General features: G+C 50.8%; 1 protein-coding gene across 3 annotated transcripts in view; it reads right to left on the minus strand.

Moving 5' to 3' along the window:
* Positions 1–3,593: 3,593 nt before the first annotated feature.
* The window catches only part of NDRG3 (NDRG family member 3), a 121,747-nt gene continuing 99,814 nt past the window's right edge, over positions 3,594–25,526 (minus strand). For 2 of the 3 annotated variants that reach the window (XM_050918630.1, XM_050918631.1), the window contains exons 4-17: positions 23,892–23,997; positions 22,868–22,988; positions 22,268–22,330; positions 21,871–21,931; positions 19,960–20,046; positions 19,507–19,563; positions 13,420–13,523; positions 12,487–12,552; positions 11,376–11,427; positions 8,876–8,923; positions 7,986–8,021; positions 7,853–7,904; positions 5,739–5,777; positions 3,594–5,202 (exon numbers count right to left, since the gene is read on the minus strand). In XM_050918630.1, coding sequence (XP_050774587.1) covers positions 5,024–5,202; positions 5,739–5,777; positions 7,853–7,904; positions 7,986–8,021; positions 8,876–8,923; positions 11,376–11,427; positions 12,487–12,552; positions 13,420–13,523; positions 19,507–19,563; positions 19,960–20,046; positions 21,871–21,931; positions 22,268–22,330; positions 22,868–22,988; positions 23,892–23,997 — 1,071 coding nt within the window. In that variant the 3' untranslated portion in view covers positions 3,594–5,023. The remainder of the gene's footprint in view (positions 5,203–5,738; positions 5,778–7,852; positions 7,905–7,985; positions 8,022–8,875; positions 8,924–11,375; positions 11,428–12,486; positions 12,553–13,419; positions 13,524–19,506; positions 19,564–19,959; positions 20,047–21,870; positions 21,932–22,267; positions 22,331–22,867; positions 22,989–23,891; positions 23,998–25,526) is intronic. The other variant, XM_050918629.1, reaches the window with a different exon arrangement.

Genomic DNA, 25,526 nt, shown 5'->3' on the forward strand with positions numbered 1-25,526 from the left:
CTCTGCATACCACTTGGGAGTTGAGCCACCAGCAAAGGAACATAAAGGACCTGCCCTGGTAGTATGACCACTGAATTCAAGCTGTTGTGCCCTGGGTGGTAGGCCAAGGTGAGCCATGCCTGCAACGGTCTGATCTGCAGCCTGGAGTGATCAGTCACGTACATGCAAGAAGCTTTGTAACCGAGGAGACTCAGGCACACCGTTGTGGTTGGGAACTGCTGGAGGCTTTGAATGATGTCCGTGATGGCTTGGAATTGGGACTCCGGCAGAAGGGCTCACACCTGGACAGAGTCTAACACTGAATTCTGTTCTCTGGGTCGGTTCCAGGGTTGACTTACCCAAGTTGAGGAGGAGACACAGCTGCTCAAACATGAACCTGACCAAATGGATTTGGGACGGCACCTGTGCCCTGATGCAGCCCCTAAGCAGCCAGTCATCAAGGTAGGGGTATATTTGCACCTGCTGACGACCAAGGAAAGCAGCACTTGGTGAACACTCGGGGGGCTGTTGAGAGGCCGAATGGTAGGGCAGTGAATTGGTAATGCTTGTGGTTGGCCATGAAGCATAGGAAGCGCCTGTGTGCTGTATGATCGCTGTGTGGAAATACCTGTCCTTTATGTTGAGGGCAGTGTACTAGTTTCTTGGATCCAGGCAGAGACAAAACAAAGAGCTAGGTAAAGGTGGAAAATTTGCTGAGCAAGACGCCACAGTTCCAATGACCGTCACTGGCGGTAAGAAGTAACTGAAGAGGCACTGGGTTGGCAGAGTCATATATTGAGTGCCATGAAGGCTCCACAGCTGACTTGACGGGTGCTGCTAGGGGAAAAACTTTCTGATGACCGTGCATGAGCAATCGCTCAAAGAACCACTGTTCCAGGATTATGAAGAGATTTGAATCGGAGCAGGCAGCTGGAGAGAGAACACATACAGCACAGTACTGTGTGCGAGCCAAGCTCCGACAGGGCCTGGGACCCCCGTGTCTGGCTCAGACATGCCTGCTCCCTGGAGCCAGCCAACCTATGAACAGGGGCATTTGGATGGGGTCTGCGCACATTTCCAGCCCTCAGCTCCTGAGGTGGCACTTTCTCAGGCTCACTCGCCCTGGTTGTGAGGGGCCTGGCTGGGGTTTGGTGCAAGCCAGCCCCAGCCCTGCCCCGTTTGGCATTGTTATGGAGATGTCTGCCCAGACCACGGTGCTGAGCTGCACGGCTAGTTCTGCGCCCCTCCCTAAGAGCTGTGGATCAGTCAGGTCACAGCCCAGGCCGCGCTGCAGGCAGGGAGCCACAGGCTTTGCAGCACCAGCCGCTAGAAAGGGTTTGGGGCCTGATCCCCATGGTGGCTGCTTCGTGCCCTGCTCAGTCCCTCCTGCTACCACCACAGTACAGCCTGCACCTGGCCCAGTGCTGGGGGAGGCAGGACTCCTCACCACCCACAGGAGCAGCCCCCCCAGCCCGGCAATGCAGAATCCAGCTCTCCTAGCACTGCTGCAAGGTTCGATTTGAAACCATTGATTCTCATAATTACCAGATTCTGCTGCTCTTGGAACTGCAGGGAACTAGCCCCAGGCAGAGCTGGCAAGGGGCAGGGGAGGGGGCACAGTGTAGGCAGCACTGCTTTGTCCTGCCCTGCAGCTGCCCCTGCTATCCAGGCCTAGGCCTTTGTGCAAACTGGGCAGCCTCGTGCCTTGCAGCTGGGGAGCAGAGTGAGGCCAGACTATCACTGGAGTAACCTCCAGGACAACCCAGGTGGAGGGTAGGCTGTCCCTGCTGTGAGGGAAGCCCCCGCCCCCATTTGGGTTCTGCAGCAAGGTGCTGGCTGGCTGGGGAGGCAGCGTGGACAAGCCCTCTGCTCCTCTGTCATGTAGGACAAAGGGCTTGAGCAGCGAGTGCAGCTGTGAATGGGGCTGGGAGGGAGCCAGGTGTGGCTTGCTGATCCTCTGCAGCGCTGATTTGGGTCACTGACAGAACGCAGACGAATCACTGACACATCCAGCCTCATGCCGAGTAGTCCCATTGCCTGAGTGCGTGGGGGGCAGATTCTACCAAAGAATTACACCATGTTTATACTCCAGGAGCAGCCTAGCTACAGCCCTGGAGCACAGGTGCTTCTCAAACTCATCCCAGAGCATCTGATGGGGCCAGTACCAGCTGCTTCAACGGCAGGTACCAAGGAGCCCAGTGTCTCAGTTCCAGGGTAACTGCCTCCCGCCTCGGTGGTCACCTTTCTGGGGCAGGAATCCATGTTTCTCTCTGCACACCCAGGATTCAGGTCGTGGCTCCTGCTGCCCTTCATTGTGGTCCCTTTAGTAAGTCTGAGTTTAGGCCTGCATCTGCCAAGTTGCTCCCTCCCAAGGCTATGGGTGCGCGACTGCCCAGCTGGCAGTGGGGACAGCACATTTATTTAGGATGAAACAGTTACAAAGAAAACACAATTAAACAATAAACAGCGTGTGTGTGTGTGTGTGTGTGTGTGTGTGTGTGTGTCTGTCTGTCTGTCAGAGGGGTCACCCATCTTCCCCGAGGAGCCCTGGGCAGGGCTCCGTGTCCTCCAAACCCTTCCAAGCAATTCTGTCCCTCTTGGTCACAGGCTCAAATCAGTCCTTGCATTATGCTTGAGTGACCCCTCCTCAGCTGTAAGCTGCCCACTTTACCCAGCTCTCGGGCTGCTGGGCCTCTTGAGTCTGCTCAAAACTAGGCTGTGCAATTCCCCAAGGGGCAGTACTTTGCACCAGTCACCACCAGTGACATTATCTCCTGATGGTTCAATCATGCTGAGTGACTCCCCCTCCATCAAGGAATTAATCCCTTCACATGCAGCAGGGAACAAGAGGGGAAACTGAGTCAAACCTGTTTTTCCATAAATATATCAGAAGTTCTCTGCAACCTGCACAAATGTCCTGCCCCCACAGGAATGTTCAGTCTTATCACCCACTGGTCCACTTTTATACCCTTATAACTACATCCATACTAGGGTTTTGTTTTTTTTAAACTGGTTTTAGGATAAAGCTTTCTAGTATAGACCAGCCCTTATTTACTAGGGAAGAAACTTGCTGTGAGTCTATTCCAACCCAGAGACTGCTCCCAGTTTTGTATTTACTCTTCAAATATCTATTTTGGAGCTGCACGTTTCTCCTGGCATTGTACAGCAAAGCCAGCGCTGTTGGACAACCAGCTGCTTCAGACAGGACTCGTTGGGATCAGCGTACCATAAGCAGTCTGTGACCAAACCTGCCCTGAGCTGTTGTGTGACCTGGGGGAAATCTCACTACCCCATGTATGAAGATAACGATACAGCTCCTCCTACGTGAAGTGTTTAGTGATCTACGGCAAGAAAATGCTGCAGTGTAGTTACAGCCGTGAGATTAAGGATGAGCGGCTGAGCCCTGGGAATGAACTCGGCCCAGCTAGCTGAGCATGACGCAGGCAGCTATCAGCAGACTGCTCCCACCTGCTGGCACACTCAGGGCACAGCGCTCTGTGTGAGTGGCTGGGGCAGTTCCTGAGGGATTCCATGCTCTATAGGGCGCCCAGCGTGTCGATGGCAATTAGTGACTAAATAAACAGCAGCAGAAGGAGCACATGGAGCCAGGCAACAATGACTCATTTGTAGCTTTATTTAATAATAGGTACAAAGTGCCCTTCAGGCAGAGTCTCCCGGTCCCATTCCCTGCCTGAGTGGAGCAGAATATGAAAGCTCTGAGGAGCCAGTTCCCTACCAGTCAGAACTGGGCAGCAACGGAAAGAGGATGCGTTACCTTGACTTTATCAAGAGACCTGCAGTGACCTGACAGTTTATCCCTCATCTCAGTGACGAGCTCCCCTGCTGTGTGACAGGGTCATTAATTCGCCTGCTCTCCTCTGTGACTCACCACATACAAAAAGAGCAACAGACTTGTGAATGCAGTGAAAGAAGACAGAATCTGCATGGTGACATTCCCTAGCTGTTGGTTAGCCACAAGCTCCAGGCGTGGGAATACAGGCCATCTCTGATTGGAGTCAGATTCACTGGCATTTTTGCAGCAACAATTGAATTGGGATACTCTGCTCTGGCAATCTAGCTGGACCGTGTGGCAGTGCTAAGTGGATGCTGGCACAGCAGGAGTAGCAAACTCCCCCACGGCCCATTTCTGGATCCCAGGTCTGCAGCTGGGCACTGCTCACCATGTACTGAGTGTTAAGAGATTTCCAAAAGTCACAGCAAAGAGTCCAGTTATGAGGAGATGTGATCACATGTGATAAATGATCCTGTTTGCATCTGGCCCGCCTGCAAACTGCTCTGGAGGTCCCTGTGGGTCGACAAAGCCATGCTTGTTCGGCTGTAGAGCAGTGTAATCCCTTGTACTCTGCTGAATAGTGCATTTTAATTAGTGAAAATTAACTCGTTAATTGCTTTGCCCTTTCAAGAGGTTCAGGTAAGAGATGGATCTGCTCACTCAGAAGACATGAGACCAAGACAATAGTTATGACTGTCCCACCCCCCAGGAGTGCTTTGATCCCCACCAGCCTGAGGAGTGCCAGGATGCTTTGCCGTGCTCAGCACACCATGTGGAATAAGACTCGTCTCCTGTGCCTGGAGTTTTGCACCATTGTGGGCTCGCTTCCCCTCACATCCAAAATGCCCTAAGAACTGCATCACAAAAGTCCTAATGTCCTTTAGCAGAAGCACAACTAGGAAGCAATTCTATCCTCACAAAGCCACAGACATCAGATTTAAATTAAAAAGGGAACAACGGCTGTCATCGGATCGATACACAGCACAGAAAGCACAGAAAGGATGGGGCACTAGCATGTACCGCGACTGGATTCACTTGGCCTGTGGAATGTTAATGACTTTTAAAGTGGTTCTGTTCCCAGAAACATACAAAAAGGACCAAAGTAGCACCAAGCACAGACTATCAAGGAGGCAGCAGCTTGGATGGGCATGCACAGGTTAGAGAAAACTGTGGTTTTGCTGGATGAAATGCTAGATTCTAGGTGAGGTCAGTGGGGGAGGATGAAGTTGTCTGGATCCAGAAAGGCTCCTCTTAGCAGGATAATTCCATGGTTTGAGGTGTGTCTTGGACATCAGCTGCTTCTGGGGGCCCAGCAGTCCCCTCCCCTTGGTTGCTGATGTGCGAACGGCTGCGGGCACTCTCTCCAGAGCCCACACTGGAGGAGGAGTGGGTACGGGAGCGGATCAGTCTAGTCATACTCGCTGTTGGCACTGCAGGAAAGAAAGAGGACTGTCAAAAGGAGCAAGGTCAGGGAGTTAGTGAACTACAGCTGATACCACTGGGCATGCTTGTGTCAGCATCCCGCTGGGTAAGCGTGAAAAGAGCTACACACCAGGATCAGAACTGTTACTCTCAGCTGCCCAAACCGGGCCTTTATGCATCAAAAGCAGGAGGTTTATGGCCTGATTTCAAAAGGTCTGAGGTGAGTGACTGCACATTGCATAACTGGCCATTTGCAAATGCAGCCATGGCAACTTGTAAATTAGGTAGTGATTGGTCATGTGACCTTTTGAAAATAAGGCCTGTGCTCCAGATAATCGGAGAGCTGCAAACCATGCAACCGTCACCAAAACACAAATGAGAGGTGAAAACACACAGTGCACGCACAAAATGTACAATGGAATGGCCCAGGATCTGGAGCACCAACAAGACATGCTGTAAACAGCCAGAGCAATGCACCCAAAAGAAGACAGTGATTCAGCCCAGTATGCAGCCTTGGTCGTGCTAGGTGTGGGTTTGCAGGTACCTGACTCAGTGCTCAGGTGGCTGAGCTGCATGTAAGGGACTGGAAACAACGTGAGACAGGGAAGAGATGAACACGAGAGAGAGCAAGTTAATTCCCTCGTCAGCCTGGAACGCACTGTGCTGCTGGAGCGAACCCCAGCACCAGGTCTGCAGCCAGCCAGTGCTCCTGGGCTCTGGGCTCACATTCCTCACTGACAATCTCTTAGGAGCTTCCCTTTGAAAGGAAATCACCCCAGATGTTACTCAGCTCTCTGCCCATTAGAAAGAAAGGAAATCGGATTTCCTTGAAGACCACAGGAAAAGCCATGTTCTTAGGGACTCCACTGGGCTTTCAGAACAGCAGGGCCCCTTATGAGAGATTGTGTTTAGTATTTACAGACCAGCCTCCCAGCCAAGATGAGGGCCATGGGATCAGAGTGTTGTCCCCTGAGCTGACAGTCACGGCCTCTGCCAAAGGCCTGCAGCTATGCCCATGAGCATAGGGTGTCCCCTCCACACTAGTGTTTGAGATGGGGACAGCAGCTAGAGCAGCACAGCCTGCTTTGGACAAGGGGAAGGAGCCATTCCTTTTACTTGGGAGGCCCCTGCTCCTTAACCTGGGGCAAGTGTCCTGCTGGTAGTGACTTCTGCCCTGGCCTATGTCCATTCTCCAGCAGCACGGCCCTTGCTCGGGGCTCTGCTGGGCCACAACCTGGATCCTGTCAGACGACATGTTGCCCTGACAGGCTGAAGGAGGGGTGCTCTCGCTTCCACTGGCACTCCATGCCCTGCCTGAAGGAGCCCTGACCCTCTGATGCCTGACGACAGCATTGGCAGCTCAGCCATCAGGGAAGCAAGGGTCACGCTCAGGCCCAGGGAACTCCGCTTAGTCCACATAGGATCCGGGGAACCTCTGACATCACAGCACGTTGACTTCTCTTTTTGCTGGTGGATCGTGTCTACTCAGCCAACAACCTTCTCTCTAGGGGGCCAGTCTTAACTGCCAAGCAGGTGCCATGTAGGATAAGACCTGTTTTCCCACATCCATATCCGTGGGACAACAGCTGACTCTGAAGTACTGTGGGCCCAGCCAATGTTTTTGGCATACTGGAGATGACAATGACTCTTCCAGGGCCCTGGCAGCTGCCGGCATGTTAGTGCTGGCTCCTTGGCCTCAGGGATGACTAGACTAGCGAGACTAGCTGCCCAGGAGATCTCTGTCATTCCCCACCCAACCATGCTGACCAGCTGCTGGCAAAGCTGCCCTCCTCTCATGTGGCTGGGCACACACCCTGCCCTGCCACAAAGATGCTCCAGTTTAGCAGCCAGTTCTGTGGTGTCAGTGGCTACACCAACCGGGGTTTGAGCACCAGCCTTTACAGATCACAGGCTTGTCTCAGTAAGTGCTGCTACGGCAGCACCACAGCCAGCGTGACCGACACCCAGAGTGCTGGGGCCCTGCACTGGAGACGTGTCCAGTTTAGGCAGGTAAAAGGCTGTTCTCCTGGACTGTTCAACAGGGGAAGGGATGATAACCTCAGCCCATGCCCCCACCTCAGAGCAAAGCACCTGCTGGGCCCAAAGCATGAGGAGGTTCTCACCAGGCTCCCGGAGATATTTGGGCTGATTTCTGTAGGTGCCTCAGGAGCTGACTCGCGCTCTGGGCAGTTAGTGGTACCCCCTGCCCAGGGACAGTGGCCACACAGATGTGCCTGTGCTCCAGAGCAGAGCTCAGTCCAGAGCACTGCTGAGCACACACTGGTCTGGAGCTAGCTCACTGCCACCACTAGTAGGAGCCCCACACTCCCCCAGGGGCTGCCTGTGGGACCCAGCACAGAGCGTTTACCATTTGAAGGCAGCAGACCTTGTCTAGGCTTTGCCATGCACTAGCCCTAGAGATGAGATGCTGTCTGCTAGGTGCTAAGGGTGGTTACCATCTCGATACACACATCTGCTGACATGCGTCAGCGCGACAGTCATTTCTCCAGGCTAAGCCGAGCCCCTGAGGGTACGTGGCTGTCTGTGCAACGGGACACCGCCCGTCATAGACATACAGGCAAAGCCGATCCCCAGCATAGACCCATCGCCCCCCCACACCAGCCCCACTCGGCAAAGGAAGCTGTGTTTGCTACTTACTGTAGCCCATTCCCTGCACAAAGTACTTGAAGGCTTCTGTCAGCTTCCCAGGCTGAGAAGACAAAATACGAGGCGTTAACATGTGCAAGGCTGGGGCCAAAACACAAACCAGAGAACAGAGACAAGTTCTTACCTGAACCACTTGGGGCAGCCCTCCGCAGTCTGCCATCTGTAAAAAAGAAAGAGGGGCTTTGAAGTGTCCCTTCCTCATGCCATGTGGCCAGGCCAGGGGCTGGGCTAACACTGCCAGCCCCGCTGGGGCCCACTCGATCCTCACTGACCAAAAAGCAGAGGCTGCCCCCTCACCTTTAACACACAGCTGTGGCCTATGGTGACTGGGGGTTCCAGCATGCAGCGCTTCACCGTGACTGTCTCCATTTGGCGCAAGGAGCATGGCCCGCTAGTCTTCACAGGCTGCACATCTCCACTAACAAGGGGTATCCCGGGCCATATTCTAGGAGTCAGAGAGCAACTCCTTCACCAGCCATGTACCATGGCCCTTCCTGCCAGAGGAGGGATAGACTCCCTACCCTAATATCCAGGCCCTTTCTGCCCCCTAGAGATAAGGGTGGGTCTGCCCAGTGAGAAATCCCTGGTGAAGGGTGGAGGTGGCAGGGAATTGCAGCTGGTCTAAAGGCAGTGCAAGTGACTCCTGTGCCACCCCAGCTGGCCCTGGCATAGGGGGCATACTAGGGGCATGCAGAGCACATGGCTGGGACACCTCTGCACTCCAGTTCTCAGCTGGCAGGTGCTCCCTTGGGGACTGTTTTCCAGTCAGTGTAAGCTCAAGCAGTTCCAAGGCCAGAGCTGTGCAGTGCAGAGACTCCAGGAACCTAGCAGCCTGCTCCCTCTCCTGTGCTGAGTGGAGCATCGCTCAGGAGAGCATCTGACCCAGATTGTCTCTCTAGACACCTCTGTGAAAGCCAGATGCATTGAAGGAGATCAATGCACAGAGCTGGGCCCTCAGCAGAGACACAATATCCCTAAGGCAGCCTGTGGCAGGCCCCTGGAGCTGCCGGGTACCTTCAGGAGCGTAGTGTTGGTAGGGTCCAGCCGCGAGTTACATTCAACCTAAAAGCAAAAAGGGAAAAATCAAATGGTATCACATGCACACAAGTGAGAGATCTGGAGCATGGGGCAGGTGCTTTCATCGGGGCTGCTGCTCCCCAAGAGACAGCAGCCATCCTCAGTGACAGGAGCATCCAGGGACCAGGCTGTCGCCAGCACAATCCCAGCATGGGAGGTGATCAGACGGCGGAGGATGACACGGGGCAGACGGAATGTAGAGCAGAAGGGGCATGAGTAACTTCTTGCAATAAGAATTAAACCCTCCTTGTGCTAAAGATTGATCCACCAACAGCCTGCGTTACAGCAGCCACAGCTTGTGGGAGGCACCACAGAATGGAGGGAGGATCCTAATCCGGCCCCCTGCTCCCCAGGAGACGTGTACCGAGTGGTATGTAGGCTAGCTGAGCCCAGGAGAGCTAGTGGAGTGAGGCCAGGCCAGGGCTGTCATAACTCTCCTACTCAGATCTGAACCTTAGAGTTCAGAACATGAGAAGCTAGCATGAAACCTTCAAACTTAATTACCAGCTTGGATCTGATATCGCTGCCACCAGCCAGAATTCCAGTGTCTGGCTCACTCTGGTCTCCCCAAAACCTTCCCTGGGAAACCCCCAAGACTCAGATGCCCTGAGTCTCACCACAAAGGGAAATAACCCACTTCCCTTCTCCCTCTTCCCCTCCAGGTGTCCCCTCCCTGGGTTCCTGGAGAGATATACAGATTCAAGCTCCGTGAATCTAAACAAAGGGATTCCACCCTCTTTACCTCCTCCCAGATTTCCCGGCCCTGGGTACTCTGGGAGATTCCCTGCTTCAAGTCCTTGAAACACAAGTACCGAGAGATCTAATCTCTCTCCCCCCTCACCCAGAGGGTATGCAAAGTCAGGCTTAGTAAATCTAACACAAAGAGATTTTCCCCCTCCCTTCGTTTCTTAGCCTTAACCAGTGAAAAACACTCAAACAGGTCTTAAAAAGAAAGCTTTATATAAAAAGAAAGAAAAAGGACATAAAATGGTCTCTGTATCAAGGTGACAATATACAGGGTCAATTGCTCAAAGGAAAAAATGAATAAACAGCCTTATCCAAAAAGAATACAATTTAACACATTCCAGCAACTACACACATGTAAATACAAAAAAACAATATAAACCTATTGTCTTACTATCCTTGTACTTACAACTTGGAAACAGAAGATTAGAAAGCCTGGAGATAGAAAGATCACTCTCAGAGCCGAGAGGGTCACTGAACCAAGACAAAGAACAAAGAACTCACACCCAAAACTTCCCTCCACCCAGATTTGAAAAAGTCTTGTTTCCTGATTGGTCCTCTGGTCAGGTGTTTGGTTCTCTTTGTTAACCCTTTACAGGTAAAAGAACATTAACCCTTAGCTATCTGTTTATGACAAGGGCATACTATTATGCAGTATTTTGAAGGGATGGTGCGTCTCAATGTTACTGTGCTGTCCAGGAGCTGGGAATTGGGCTATTTTGTGCTATGTCACATCAAAGGAGGCTGAGGCCTGAGAGAGCCCATTGCTGCCTCCCTGCTGCCAGCTGGGAAGTGACTGGAGTCCTCGGGGACACTATTACTGCTGCAAAATCAAACCCTGTGAATGACCTGGACTCTTGATCAAAGGAACAGGGACCCACGGCGGTGTGAACTAAGCGCCATGTAGCAGCCCTACAGATCTACATTAAGGGCTTGTTGCAAGACACATGTCATTGAAACTGCCATGGCCATAGCTGCATGAGCCCTGAGATGCTCAGGTACAAGGAGTTTAGTCAATACACCCATAGCTCTTCTGCTGAAACTCCCTTTAGATCTGTCCCCAAGGAGGCTGTTAGAGCTCCTGAAATGCTCAGTTCTCTAGATCAGGGCTGCGCAAACTTTTCCAGTCACACCCTCCCTTACCATTCATGGAATGTACCGTGCCCATTACCATCCTTACTTCTGTGCTGTTGCTGGTGGCGGCGCTGCCTTCACAACTGGGCAGCTGGAGAGCGGTGGCTGCTGGCCAAGGCATTCCTGTTGTTTGCGGTGTGGGAGGACTATTTTTCTTAACCTCACTCCTGTCCCACAATACCCACTCTATTTTTATCCTGCTCCCACTATTATGGCAGCAGATCCTGCGGAACCCGTGGGATCCCAGTTTCTTTGCGCCTCGCCCCCCTGAGAATCTTTTGTGCCCCCGCAAAGGGGTGCACTCCCAGTTTGCACATCACTGCTGTAAGTAATAGCTGACCGATCTCTCAGCTTCCAGGGCATGCAGCCTGGTTTCTGCCTCTGGCAAACACAAGCAGCACTACTAACTAATATAAATAAAAGACAAGCCCTTTTTGTAAGACGTTTAGGGTGAGTCCTGAGTACTAGCTGGTCAGTATGTAGAGTGAGGTGGGGAGTTGCTAATTGCTCGTAGGGACTAAGAAGAGCATTCAGTGCAAAAGAGACCTTGTATACGTACCACAGCTTCAACGGCAGGCGAGCTGTCACCAACCACTAATAAGGCAGGGCACCTGGGCAAAAGCCAGCAGAGAAGTACATTAATTGCAGTGCATCTGGGCGACCTTTAATCTATTCATAGCTTTCATGGATACAACTTGGCTTTATTCTCCTCTAGCCTCTCAAAAACCTTTATTAATTCAGAGCGTGGATCGGGACCCCCATTGGTGCTGAGGGGGCAGGGAACGGTGCTTGTCCCAGGACCCCTGCTGCTGCTCGGGGGGCAGGGAGCTGGGCAGCAGTGTGGGAGCCCTGCGAACAATGGAAGCTGCGGAGATGGGACCTGCAGGTGGAGGCAGTGCATGGAGCTGTCTGGCTGTGCCTCCACCTAGGAGCCGGACATGCTGGCCACTTCCGGGGAGCCCCCCTGAGGGATGTGCTGCCCAGAGCCCTCACCTGCACCCATACCCCTACCCCATCCCACACCCAAGCTCCTACTGCTGCTGGGGGTGGGAGGAGGAGGGGCATGGTGGCCCGAGACTGCCCCAGCAGCGGCCGGTGTGGCTGGCCCAGGGGCTGCCCGAGCTGCTCAAGTGGCCCCCTGGCCAGCTGCACCTGCTATTGCAGAAGTCACAGAGGTCACAGCCTTACTTATGACCAAGTATTCAAAAAATTAAAAAAATAACATTAGTAAACTTAAAGTTAGCCTAGGTCTTAGATTTTGCTATAACCCAGAAGTGATTAAATTTGCAAATCTTGAAAAATCGAGACAGAAAAGTACATTAAGAAATCTCCAAAAGGAGCTATTTAGAACTGCTTAGAAACCAGTAACAGAACACTAACTCTGCTCCTAAAGCAAGTGCTGTGAACTTGGGGAGGACACACGGTCATCCATGTGCAACAAAGGGATAATTCCTTCTTTAAAGGGAACATCAGCACAACCTTAACCCTGCAGCCATGATGTGCCCCCACCACACCGCACTCTAGATCAATATTTCTGCATCCTGAGCCAGTGCTGCTGAATTCTTCTCAGTTTTCTGGCTCTTGGGTCTCTTGCTGAGGAGCGGCAGCCTCTCTGCTGAACTAACTCTGCAGTTTCCAATGGGTGCACAGATTGATCCACAGCAACTTACTTGAATGTTTTTGTTGTATTTTCACTGATGCCCAGAACTGGCCTCTCAATTTCCAGGTCTCTGCGGCTGGAAGACAAAGGAGAACAGCTCTCCATCAGACAAACCCAGGTAATCCGGATGTGGTGGGTGCCAATATGATCCTGTGGATTCCGTCTGGAGAGAGGTCCATGGAACGAGAGGACTCAGCCTCCCCATTGGAGACCAGAACACAAAGTGACCAAGGTCACACACAGGAATTTGTGAGCCTCATCAGAAAACGCAGCACGATGCCCCATACCACATGCAGGTGCTACTCAGAGAAGCAGCAATAAGTCAGAAAACAGTGCTTGGTCTCCAAGCTTCAGAAACAACCTAGGCCTGACCCACAGAAGCGGCGGTGGCAAGTTAGCAGAGCCACGTGACTCACTCAGCAGAGCACACAAAGCACTGGCCTGCACTTACAGGTCAAAACCGGAGAGGATATGAGGGGAAACAACAGGCGGATGTGAGCCCTTTGCCCAGGCGTAGAGCACTCCTGAGCCTCCATGTCTGAATACAGAGCACTCTGCGGTGCTTACCCTGTTTCTGAAGAGATGATGCACCGGAGGGCAGAGGGGCTGATCTGGGGATAAAGGCTGAGGAGGCTCGATTTGTAAGAGAAAATAATTAGTTACAAGAGTCCAGGGCCGTGAGCTGAATTCAAGGAAGGGTTAGGACCTGCAGGGAGCTTCACACAGAGTAACTCATATGTGGAAGAGACTCACTGAAGAGTACCAGGAGGCACTAGGAAAGGTTTGAGGGCAACTTTGGAGCTGAACTGTTCATCCCCCCTGGATTCCTCCCTGCTCCCTGGTGTTACATTTGCTACAATGCTATTTTTACCCACTGATGCACAGGGCGTGAGCGTAACACTGAGATCAGACTTCTATGCATGGGCAGAATGGAGTCCAGTACCTGTTATATGAGGCAAGAAACATCTGAAGGTTCTCTTGGTTAATGTCCTGTGCAATATGGAGCCTGTATGTCTGGATCAGGTCCAGATTAGCCTGCAGTTCTTCCTGCACACGGGGGGAGGGAAGTTTAGAAAAAGACACTGATCAACCTCTTTTGTTACTATTATACATTTAAAAATGCAATTTGAGAAATGAACTTCATTGACTGTGCAACAAATTACTGAGCTGCGTTCAGATAAACAATTCATTCTGCTGATAAAGCCAACGGTAAAACCACACTCAAGAGTGATTTACACTACAAGTTTTGCTGCTAGAACTAGGTCCATTAAGGGTATGATCTTTTACCAAGATGATTATATTGGTACACATGCAGTTATATCAGTAGAAAGATGCCTTATACCAGTATAGCTTATTTTGGTTCCTGAACTGGACTCTTCTATACTTGTATAAGCACTCAAATTAGTATAGCTGCCTCCAAATTAGGGGCTTTTGCCACTTTCTCTATACCACACACAATTTTCTCATACAGACAAGCCCTTAGAATGGTGTTATTTGCAGAGAAAAATCTCACTCCCTTGTCTATACCTGTAAAGACGTTTCACCTGAGGTTGGTGCACACTCTGAAGTTTTGCCGACATATCTACATCAGTTAGGCGTGTGAAATCCCCCTCCCCCACTGACGCAGCTGTGTTGACAAACCAGCGTAGATGCAGAGCGCTGTTGTCGACACAGCTAATTTTGCTCCTGAAGGTGGTGTAGCTATGCTGGTAGAACTCCTCCTTTTGGAGGCTTATGCTGCCTCTCCACTAGAAGCGCTGCCGGCGCAGCCACACCAGCAGAGTATTTGTCGAGTAGAGAAGCCCTGATTGTTGGATATGGTTGTAGGGGGAGGGGGAGAGAAAGGAGCAATGTGGGAGTGTGAGGATCGGACATGAGGAGGTGAAGTGGGGAGAGCAGAGCATACACTAAACAGTGACTTACAGATGTGGGAGGTTTGGCTGTTGTGACAGAGACTCACTAGGCATTCACTCCTGTGTGCCAGCAACTCGTGCCAGGCCTGACATATTCACTACACCCAACTCACTACCGTCACAGCCTGTGTCAAAGGGGAGCGGAAGGTATCATATGTGAACTGGTCACTCGGTGGTGATTAATATCCTTGTGAAAGGTCTGCATTAAGATCAGACAAGGAATTACTGAGCCTCATTAATATTATGCTTTAAAGTCTGTGACCAAGCAAAGGGAGAGAACAGGATTTCTCCCAGATAGAAGGGAAGGCATGGTGGAATCAAAACGTGGCAGCCCCATTTACATACAAATCAGCAGGGGGATGGGAAGCCCACAGGAATGGAAAAACAGCGTGAGGTCATCCTGAGTCTGGGGACAAAATAGGGAGTTTGGGAAGATATAAGGAAAGAGGAGAAGCTATCACTGGACAGATACAAGAGCCAGAGCTCTTGCAAGCTGGGACAGATGGGTCCTTCACCAAGGGGGCTGAAGTCTCCAGGAACTGAATATAAGTGAAAAGCCTATTTAGGCAAAGCTCTTTCGCCTAGGAAGACAAGAGGAAGCATTACTTTGTACTTCTGTGGAAGGTCCTGACTGAGAGAAAGCCAGCCACGGCTGGAAAGAGAGAGACTGATATGAAATTACCGTGAACTAGTCAGCCACTAGAGAGAATCATTGTTTCCAAGAAGCGTGGATCTGTTTTTCCCCTCTTCTGCGACTACAACTAGTTTAGGAATGGCTCAGCAGGATGTGGCCCGGCCCTGCAGCCCCTGAGTCAAAAGGAAGAGCTTGAGGGGGGAGTAAAGCAGGTTAGTGCCTTGGTATGTGGCTGGACACACTGTCCTACTGTCCCCACAACTCTTATAGCAACCAAAATGTCTCTAGACTGAACACAAAGGAACCTGCTGGTCCCCTCTTACCAGCTGCATTGTGTAAATATGGAGGAGGGTCAGGGCAAAAACACACCAGGTTCCCACTGCACTAGTTTCCACGGACAGACCAGGGTCTGCGGGGACTGGGAGAAGCTTAATTGTTGAGTCAACAAAATGTCTGACTCTGTGTGGATTTGACAAGCCCAGGAAAGTAGGGTGACCAGATGTCCCGATTTTATAGGGACAGTCCCGATTTTTGGGTCTTTTTCTTATATAGGCTCCTATTACCCCCCTCCCCCACCCTGTCCAGATTTTTCACACTTGCTGTCTGGTCACCCTACAGGAAAGCCATGTTTGCAGGCTTGCTTGCCACTCACACCCTCTGTCCATAGCAGCTGGGAACATCTGTAACTCCACCAACAGAACCCTTTTCTGGAGACACTCATGTAAATTCCTCAGACCTTTTAACCAGTGGGGGAATTCAGGGCAGGATTCAAAGCTAAGTAGCAGTGATAGCAAAAGGCAGCAGAGGAACAGCTGCTAAGTGGTAACACTTGGAGCAGAAGGGTTGCTTTCGAAAACCAGAACCAGGAAAGAAGTTTGCAAACAAAAGGCCTCTGTTGGAACACACTGGCCTGGAAAACCCGTTTACCATAAAAGAGCGAGTTTGTCTGTAAAGAACTCACCCAGATGACTGCATTGCTGAAAAAAACACTGCACATGGCCGTGCAAGGGATGGGCTCAAACATTTTCTGAGTTCTGCCCAAATTCAGAGCTGTTCCCTAGATAAGCTCCCAGGAAATATGAGTTTATGGTGAAGAGCATAGACAGCTTCCTTTGTTGCTGACTTTTCTCCAGAAGCCAGTGTAGACCTGCTCTGCACTGGGACCATAGAGGAAAGGGAGATGTGAGAAAAGAGTCTTTTTTTTTTTTTTTTTTTAAGATGTGAGTTTGCATTGCAGACTATTAGAAAGCTGCTGCTTCTCAGAGACCTTCTAAATGCCTGAATGGCATCAGAACTGAGAGACTGGCATCGGCATATGCCACACAACTCTACCATTCCTTTCCTAGGTGCAGGCAGGGGACGGGGTAGTTTAGGAAATCAGCTCTCCTGCAGGAGAGAGTGGATTTCATTCACATTTTACTGCCTTGCCTGATGCTGAGAATGGAGTGAGTGGGCAGGGCAGGTGATAGGATGTGCATGAATGCCGCTAAAGGTGCCAAGTCCTGGCTGCAGGGTTGCCCACAGAGAACCTGGCACCATCTGTGGCAACCCTTGTTTGGCACAGAGAGATCCCAAGATCTGAAGGTCAGCTCAGTACAAAGCATAAGGCCCACACTTTGCTTTGTGTTGTCAACTCTGCAGCCTGCAGTTTAACACAAAGGGGAAATGTGTGATTATGGGGGACTTCAACTTCCCGGATATAGACTGGAGGACGAGTACTTGCACAAATAATAGGGGTCAGATTTTTCTGGATGTGATAGCGGATGGATTTCTTCATCAAGTAGTTGAAGCACCTACGAGAGGGGATGCCATTTTAGACTTGGTGTTGGTGAGCAGTGAGGACCTCGTAGAAGAAATGGTGGTAGGGGACAACCTTGGTACGAGTGATCATGAGCTGATTCAGTTCAAACTAGATGGAAGGATAAACAAATGTAGATCTGCGATTAGGGTTTTCGACTTCTCGAGGGCTAATTTTAAAGAGTTAAGGAAATTAGTTAGGGAAGTGGATTGGACGGAGGAATTAGTGGATTTAAATGTGGAGGAGGCCTGGAATTACTTTAAGTCACAGCTGCGGAGACTGTCGGAAGCCTGCATCCCGAGAAAGGGGAAAAGAACCATGGGCAGGAGTTGCAGGCCAAACTGGATGAGCAAGCAACTCAGAGAGGGGATTAGACAAAAGCAGAAAGCTTACAGGGAGTGGAAGGAAGGCAGGATCAGTAAAGAAAGCTACCTTGCTGAGGTCAGAACATGTAGGGATAAAGTGAGGAAGGCTAAAAGCCGCATTGAACTGGAACTTGCAAAGGGAATCAAAACCAATAGTAAAAGGTTCTACAGCCACATAAATAAGAAGAAAACAAAGAAAGAAGAAGTGGGGCCGCTATACACTGAGGATGGAATGGAGGTTAAGGATAACCTAGGCATGGCCCAACATCTAAACAAGTACTTTGCCTCGGTTTTTAATAAGACTAGTGAGGAACCTTGCGATGATGGAGGGATGATAAACGGGAATGTGGATATGGAAGTGGATATTACTGCAACTGAGGTAGAGGCCGTACTTGAACAGCTCGATGGGTCGAAGTCGGAGGGCCCGGACAATCTCCACCCGAGGATATTAAAGGAACTGGCGCGTGAAATTGCGAGCCCGTTAGCGAGAATTTTTAAGCAATCGATAATCTCGAGTGTTGTGCCGTATGACTGGAGGATTGCTAATGTAGTTCCTATTTTTAAGAAAGGGAAAAAGAGTGATCCGGGTAATTATAGGCCTGTTAGCTTGACGTCTGTAGTATGTAAGGTCTTGGAAAAAATTTTAAGGGAGAAAGTAGTTAAGGACATAGAGGTCAATGGTAATTGGGACGAATTGCAACACGGATTTACTAAAGGTAGATCGTGCCAAACCAATCTGATCTCCTTCTTTGAGAAGGTGACGGATTACTTAGATAAAGGAAATGCGGTAGATATAATTTACCTAGATTTCAGTAAGGCGTTCGACACGGTTCCGCACGGGGAGCTGTTAGTTAAATTGGAAAAGCTGGGAGTGAATATGAAAGTTGTAAGGTGGATAAGGAACTGGTTAAAGGGGAGACTCCAGAGGGTCGTATTGAAAGGTGAACTGTCGGACTAGAAGGAGGTCACCAGTGGAGTCCCTCAAGGATCGGTTTTGGGACCGATCTTATTTAACCTTTTTATTACTGACCTTGGCACAAAGAGCGGGAATGTGCTAATAAAGTTCGCGGATGACACGAAGCTGGGGGGTATTGCTAACACGGAGAAGGACAGGGATACTATTCAAGAAGATCTGAACCACCTTGTAAACTGGAGTAATAGAAATAGGATGAAATACAATAGTGAAAAGTGCAAGGTCATGCATTTAGGAATTAATAATAAGAATTTTGGATATACGTTGGGGGCGCATCAGTTGGAAGCGACGGAGGAAGAGAAGGACCTTGGGGTACTGGTTGATAGCAGGATGACTATGAGTCGCCAATGTGATACGGCTGTTAAAAAAGCAAATGCGATTTTGGGATGCATCAGGCGGGGTATTTCCTGCAAGGATAAGGAGGTGTTAGTACCGTTGTATACGGCGTTGGTGAGACCCCATCTGGAATACTGTGTGCAGTTCTGGTGTCCCATGTTCAAGAAGGATGAATTCAAACTGGAACAGGTTCAGAGACGGGCTACGAGGATGATCCGAGGAATGGAAAAACTGCCTTATGAAAGGAGACTCAAAGAGCTTGGCTTGTTTAGCCTGGCCAAAAGAAGGCTGAGGGGGGATATGCTCGCCCTATATAAATATATCAAGGGGGTTAATGTTAGGGAGGGAGAGGAATTATTTAAGTTTAGTACTAATGTAGCCACGAGGACGAATGGGTATAAACTGGATATTAGGAAGTTTAGACTTGAAATTAGACGAAGGTTTCTGACCATTAGGGGAGTGAAGTTCTGGAATAGCCTTCCGAGGGAAGTAGTAGGGGCAAAAGACTTTCCTGGCTTTAAGACAAAGCTTGATAAGTATATGGAGGGGATGTTATGATAGGATCGTTAATTTGGGCAATTGATCTTGAATTACCACCAGACAGGTCTGCTCAATGGTCTGCGGGGTGATGTTGCATGCGATGGGTACTGAGTTGCTGCGGAGAACTCCTTCTTGGGTGCTGGCTGGTGACTCTTGCCCACATGCTCAGGGTTTAGCTGATCGCCATATTTGGGGTCGGGAAGGAATTTTCCTCCAGGGCGGATTGGCAGGTGCCCTGGAGGTTTTTCGCCTTCCCCTGCAGCGTGGGGCACGGGTCGCTTGCTGGTGATGTCTCTGCAGCTTGAGGTCTTCAAACCATTTTTGAGGATTTCAACAACTCGGTCCTGGGATAGGGGTTGTACAAAATTGGATGGGTGGGGTTCTGTGGCCTGCCTTGTGCAGGAGGTCAGACTAGATGATCAGATTGGTCCCTTCTGACCTATGAGTCTATGAGTCTATGAGTTTACTTACATGACCAAAATGGTGAGCCAAGACAATGTCCACTATGTTGGTTGTCCAGCCTGAAAACTGAAAAGTAACAAAAACATCTCATGCAAATTCCTTTGTGAAACTTAGCGACAAATGACACAAAAACTGTAAAGGCCAAACTAGCTTTAGGTATGGGGAATGAGCCCCTAGAGTTCTGGAAGCGCTTGGCTCCTGCCAGAGAAGCATATAGAACACAGCTCCCTGGAGTTCACCAGCTCATCTGAGATAAATGTTCCAACCCCTGGCCATGCTAGGGCCTTCAGTGACTCTGAGCTGGCTGGCAATACCAAGTATCACTTGCAGTATTCCAGGGTCTCCTAGCCAACATCACCAATAGTTGCTTCGTTTGAGAACTCAGCCTGAGGGGCCTACCTCAGTAACTTGTACAGTATGGTCTGCAGCACTCATGCACAGAGAGAGAGAGAAGAGTCTCACCTTGGCGGCTGCCCAGTCCATCCAGCCTTTTGCACATGGATCAACATTGATGAGCACGAGCCCCTCCACCAGGTCAGGGTGATTGAGCTGCAGGGAAACACAGCACACTCAGTATGAGGGGCCCCAGGGGACCAGGAGGCACAGTGGCTGGGGAACTCCCTGGGAGAGGCAGTGACAGCAAAATAAGAGGAAAACCTGTAACTGAAACCCTGATTAGATCATTGCTAACAATACTTCTCACAGAGCAGGGGCAGTAGCCTCATCCCATTCTACTGAAGCAAGAAAATCGAAGTGACTCTCCCAGGGTCACACTTTGGGGGTTCATAGCAAAGCAGGAAGAGATTTCTGTTGTCAGATGTCACCGGTGTGGTGCTCTGCTCAACCATGATAACAGTCAGCTACATGCGTGTGTGTTCTCCCTGTGTGCTGCCCTGGCTCTGCGCACGTAACTGACACAGCAGACCCTAAGAGAACCCCCAAAGACTCTAATAAAATATGAAGGCACCCGGCCAGGATTATTGTCAAACGAAGCACAGTAATAGTTTCCCGCAGACTCTACAGAACATACTATGAATGTGCACCCCCTAACAATGAACCGGCTCAGTCAGTGATTTGCCACTGCCCTCCAGGCCAGACAAAGACATCCACTCAGGGGTGCACTCTTATACACAAGTGCAAACAGATTACACATCATTCCTGACGTATTGAGGTACAGCCCCTCTACGCAGTAGGGTGCTGCCTCTCCCCAGTGCAGGTTGGTTCAAAAAAAAAGTTTATCCATCATATTGTCCTTTTGACCCTGTCTTTAGGATGGGTCTGCCTGTTCCTTGTTATTCTGTGGAATGTGCTTATATGGGGATGTTCTGGTGCTATCCTGGCACACGTTCCTCTTATTAGTGCTTATATATGTATACATGCTTTTAGCTGCTGCCTTCTTGCCAACTTCGGTGAGCAGGACCTGCCTCTGGCTCACAGCATAACTTTGCTTTATGTTAGCAAGGTCTTGACCATTACTTTAGTTCAGGCCTCATATTGGGTCCCTGATACCAAGGGTTTATGTTTCAGGGACTCATCTTACTACAATTTCCAGTGCTGCACCCTCACCATGGCCCCACTCAGCTTCCTGTAAATTGCAGGCCCATGACAAGGGACACGTTGTCAGCACCCAGAATTCTCAGCAGGGACCGTTTGGGGAATATAGTTACATCTAGAGTCTTCTCTGTTTTAATCTGCTGATAGAAGGAAAAAAGCTGGTTCGAGCAAGGCACGGGGAACTCAGGTACTACATCTACATCACCCACACAGCTCTGCCACTGCATCTGCCCACAGGGAAGAGACCAAGACACATTAAAACCACTTGAGATGTCCATTTTCTGGGCAGCTGGACACTGCCTAACACCCACGACCATGCTAGAACCTGAACCCAGACTGCTTATTGTGGGAAGTGAGTGTGTCCGCTGCTCCACTCGGAGATCCACACTGACAGCTTTCAGTCCTGATTTCCTATCCGCCTTGGATCACTGGACTTTCAGCACAGGAAAGCTGTTTACGTTGCTCTAAGTCTGAGCTGCAGATTTTAGAAATGGGATTTATCTTTCTAGCTATGAATGGTGAGATGAGATTCAGTACAGTGTGAATACTTGTCTCCTCTCCTACGTGTGGGGGGCCAATCCCTAACCCCACTGACCTCTCCAGCAGCTTTCCACTGACTCTAATGGCATCCCTACGCCAGGCACTCACCCCCAGTGTGGCAAGGCTGTAGAGCAGCACCGGCTCTGTTTAACCCCTCAGGTACCCTAAGCAGCTCTCATTTTGCCATTTGAATGTATCCTGAAATCCCTGCTTCTCAGCCTGTGCCCTGCAAAGAGGCAGTATGGTTAGCGGGGGCAGGGTGGAAAAAAACCTACTTACCGCAAACCTGCTGAGGATGTAAGCACCAGCTCCAACGCCAATCCCAATGATGCTTTTCAGGCTGAAATGCAGACATATCAGAGTCAAAAGAGACACTCTAAACTCAAGCCCTGGGTATCCCCACCCCACCCAAGCCTCAGACCAGCTTGTCTGGATCAAAGGCTTGTTCTCTTTTTGGCCCTGCAGTCACCCAGCAGGCATGCGGTGGAATGTGCTCTCTGAAGAGACACTCCATGTCAGGGCTGTGTGCACTGGGCAAGCGCCTTGGGACAGCCATTGTCCTTTGCACGCAGCACAACCAGAGCCCCGCAGGAGCACAGGCAGAGCTGCTGGAATGACAGCATGGCCTCCTAAGATAATCTGACAGGAGTCAGCCTGGGCCCCTCTGCACACTCACCTCAGGTGGGTTAGAACAGCAGACAGCATTTCAGCCAGTTCATCCATACTAGGGTAGTAATACCTGAAACCCAAAGGAGAGGCTGGAATCAGCAAGCCTCCGAACACTGACCTCCAGAGGCGACACAGCCTTCCGATGACATTCCAAGAGCCAGAAACATTCGAACAGCTTGGGCTCTGGTATCTATGGTGCAGTGCCACTGCAGCACGGCACATTACGGATCCCGCCCTGTAAGCTGTGTTCACAGAGATCTGTCCCGCAAAGATCCCATGCTGGAGAATGAAGGGATGGACCGAGCAACTGCAGCTATATATTAGTTTGGGTCAGTTGGGATCATGTGCTAAATCAGAACGCTCCCAGCAGCATTGCTTCCAGCACCGGCTCTTAGCGATGCAAGTGCCTCTTCTGCTCCAGAGGGCAGAGACCCTGCTGGCTGGAGTGACCCCTCCCCAGCTTCCCCTCCCCCTACCGCCAGGGCTGACCAGATGGCAGCCTGCCTCTGCCAGCATAGGGAACCCCATTTGGATTAAATAGCATCTTGGTGTGAGCAGGCCCTGAGCACACCTGGAGCTCTGAGAAGGCACTTCTGAGAGTTCTTACCCAGTCGGGAAAGGGGGAGCTCCCTCCTGCTGGCCTGGCGCATCCACGTGGCACACAGCAAAGTGCTGGGTAATCTCCTGCATGTCTTCAAAGTTAAAGAATGCATTGAAACAGGATTTGTCTGCAAGAGAAATGCCCAGTGAGCCTTGGACCCAGCCCAAATACTGCTACAACTCATGCTTGGAACAGCAGTGCCACCCACCTGCACCAGCCCAAACAGGCTGCTCTGGAAACCCCATTGCTGCTGTGCATGAAGACTGGTGGTGCATGTGTGACCAGGGGTCTGTTAAAGTCCATGTGACAGCAATCTAGGGAGTGTTCAGTATTGGGAAAGCAGAGGGTGGGGGTGGGGCAGAAACAATCACAAGCTAACCTCACGGCCCAGCCAATCAGCCACTCACCGCACTGCTCAGCTCACACAGACGCAGTCTATAGCAAGAGGACACAAGACTGAGGAACACGGGGTTTGCAGCCAGACCAAGAGCCCCTGGTTACTCATGTACACAGGTGCTGGGCTTCTCCTAAAAGCAGTTACGTGAGGGGCCTGGGAAGCTCCTGGGGGTGAAACTTTTTGGAAGAGTGGCTGGGGTGATGAGGACCTATGAATAGCAGTGCCTGCCTTAGAGTGGTTCTCAGCACCACGCCACGTCTGCTGCTAACTAGTCTGCTCAGCCTCTCCATAAAGGAGGGGGCGGTGTGTGAGAAGGCCTCAGGCAGCCAGCTCCATCAGTCAGTGCTCCACTCAGTGGGGCCTCTGACTGAACTGCGGGCCGCTCTGCACCCTCACTGAGACTCTCCTCACCAGGGCCTTCAAGGCCTGCAGAGAGCTGCACTCCAGACTAGGGACTTGTCATGTGCTCTGTTCCCATCTCAGCTCCAGGCCAGCCTGATTTCTGTGCTCTCTGCATCAGGGGACCAGGAGGCTCCCAGGGACCACTACGACTCTGAATCTTGCCTTAAAACCGGCCCTTTAGAACTAACACAGGCTGATGGAGGAGAGTCTCCTTGGAGCAAGAGGACTTACGGTTGAGGCCAATGTCATGGTAAGTGAGGATGACAGGTCTGTTCCCCTTCAGGCTGCCCCGCATGGTGACATGGACAACTCCAAAAACTGTCTCGATGTCATGCTCCTGCAGAGAGAAGAGAACAGTCTCACTACAGGGACGACATAGCCAGGGGCAGACTTGGTCTGAGAGGGCAGCAGGGAGCCCAGGGCAGGAGTCTTGGTATGTTTCATGATTACTTCCCTCTTCCCACAGGCACCACTAACACTGGCGAAGCCTCACGAACGCTCAGCTCCTCAGAGTCACAACTCTACCGCCATGACTTCTCAGTGCGAGGTATTCCGCAGGACATCCCACCCCATCTCGCTCACCGCTCTGCAGAGCCAGCACTGGCCACAGCTACCAGGCAGTTATTACACTTCACTGGTGCACAGCTGGGATGAGGGCTTGGAACCAGGCTGTTTGCAATGTTAAGGTCTCTTTTCGGTCACTTTAGCAGGGTCTTTCTGGTCATATGCTGGTACAAGGTTAGAAATTAACAGAACATGGCTTCTCCTCACAAGTTTTCACAGTGGAACCCACACAACAGAGATTGCTGCACGGGCACATTCACAACAGCATTCCTGTGGCAACGGCATCCCAGCCTTGGAGCAGCGACCTAAGGGAGCAGGTATGTCACTCTGATGCCTCCAAGGATTTAACATTGGAAATGTGAGCAGCCTGCACGCCTCACACCACAGCCAGGGGGATTCCCCAGCTCTCTTCCTGCAGTTCTGGTGACACATCCCCCAGTGTGAACATGGTTACACTATTATAACGGTGCATTTATTACCCATACAGCTATTCCAGAATGGGAAGGGGAATAAAGGATGTGTTTACTGGTCTAACTGCATCCATGTTAAGGCTTGCACCAGTGTAACTAGCTCACCTGCCCAGCACACTTAATCTGGTACAAAACGTTCATAGAGCAGGATTCAGGCTCGCATCAAATGAGAGGACACGGCACTATGACCATAGCCATTCTTAAACTGAACGGCCAGAGAAAACTGGCGACAAATCTAACTGTTGGAGACCAAAAACAAGAGGTTGTTTTAGAAGCACGGTGACTTGTAGACCAGGAAGGGGGTCGTGTACTCACAGGATTTACCACAGTCAAACTGAAGAGCTGGTGACAAGCACTTTCAAACTCTACTGTAAATCAGAGCTAAGATCTCTAAAGCAGAAGAGTGTGTCCATCCCAGAACCTGAGTTGCCTTCCTCCCCACACGGGGCATAGCCCCTCATATGCTTTGCTGTGTTCACAGATCATCAAATCTGCCCCTGTCTACGTCCCCTGGATCCCTGACCTCTGAGCCCGCTGGCTTCCTGGCACCAAAGCCAAGCTGCCTAAAAGCATCTGAATGCACAGCAACTGCCCCAACAGACAGTATAGCAGCATCCTTCCAGACTGCAGCTCAACTGCAGGCACTCCTGGCGGAGTTTAAAGAGGCAGTATCCATTTACAGGACAGCTGGCCAAGGTTTTTCCCTCTAAACACAGGAAATGGGAAGACTCTGGTCTACCAATTACCAGCCTCCCTGCCTATCTAAGCTATTCTAGTCATCCACCTGCTTTTATATCCGCCATACTACAGTACCCGAGAGCTAGTCAGTTAC

This window comes from Gopherus flavomarginatus, chromosome 11 (assembly GCF_025201925.1).
Source record: "Gopherus flavomarginatus isolate rGopFla2 chromosome 11, rGopFla2.mat.asm, whole genome shotgun sequence".
NCBI classification, from domain to species: Eukaryota; Metazoa; Chordata; order Testudines; family Testudinidae; genus Gopherus; species Gopherus flavomarginatus.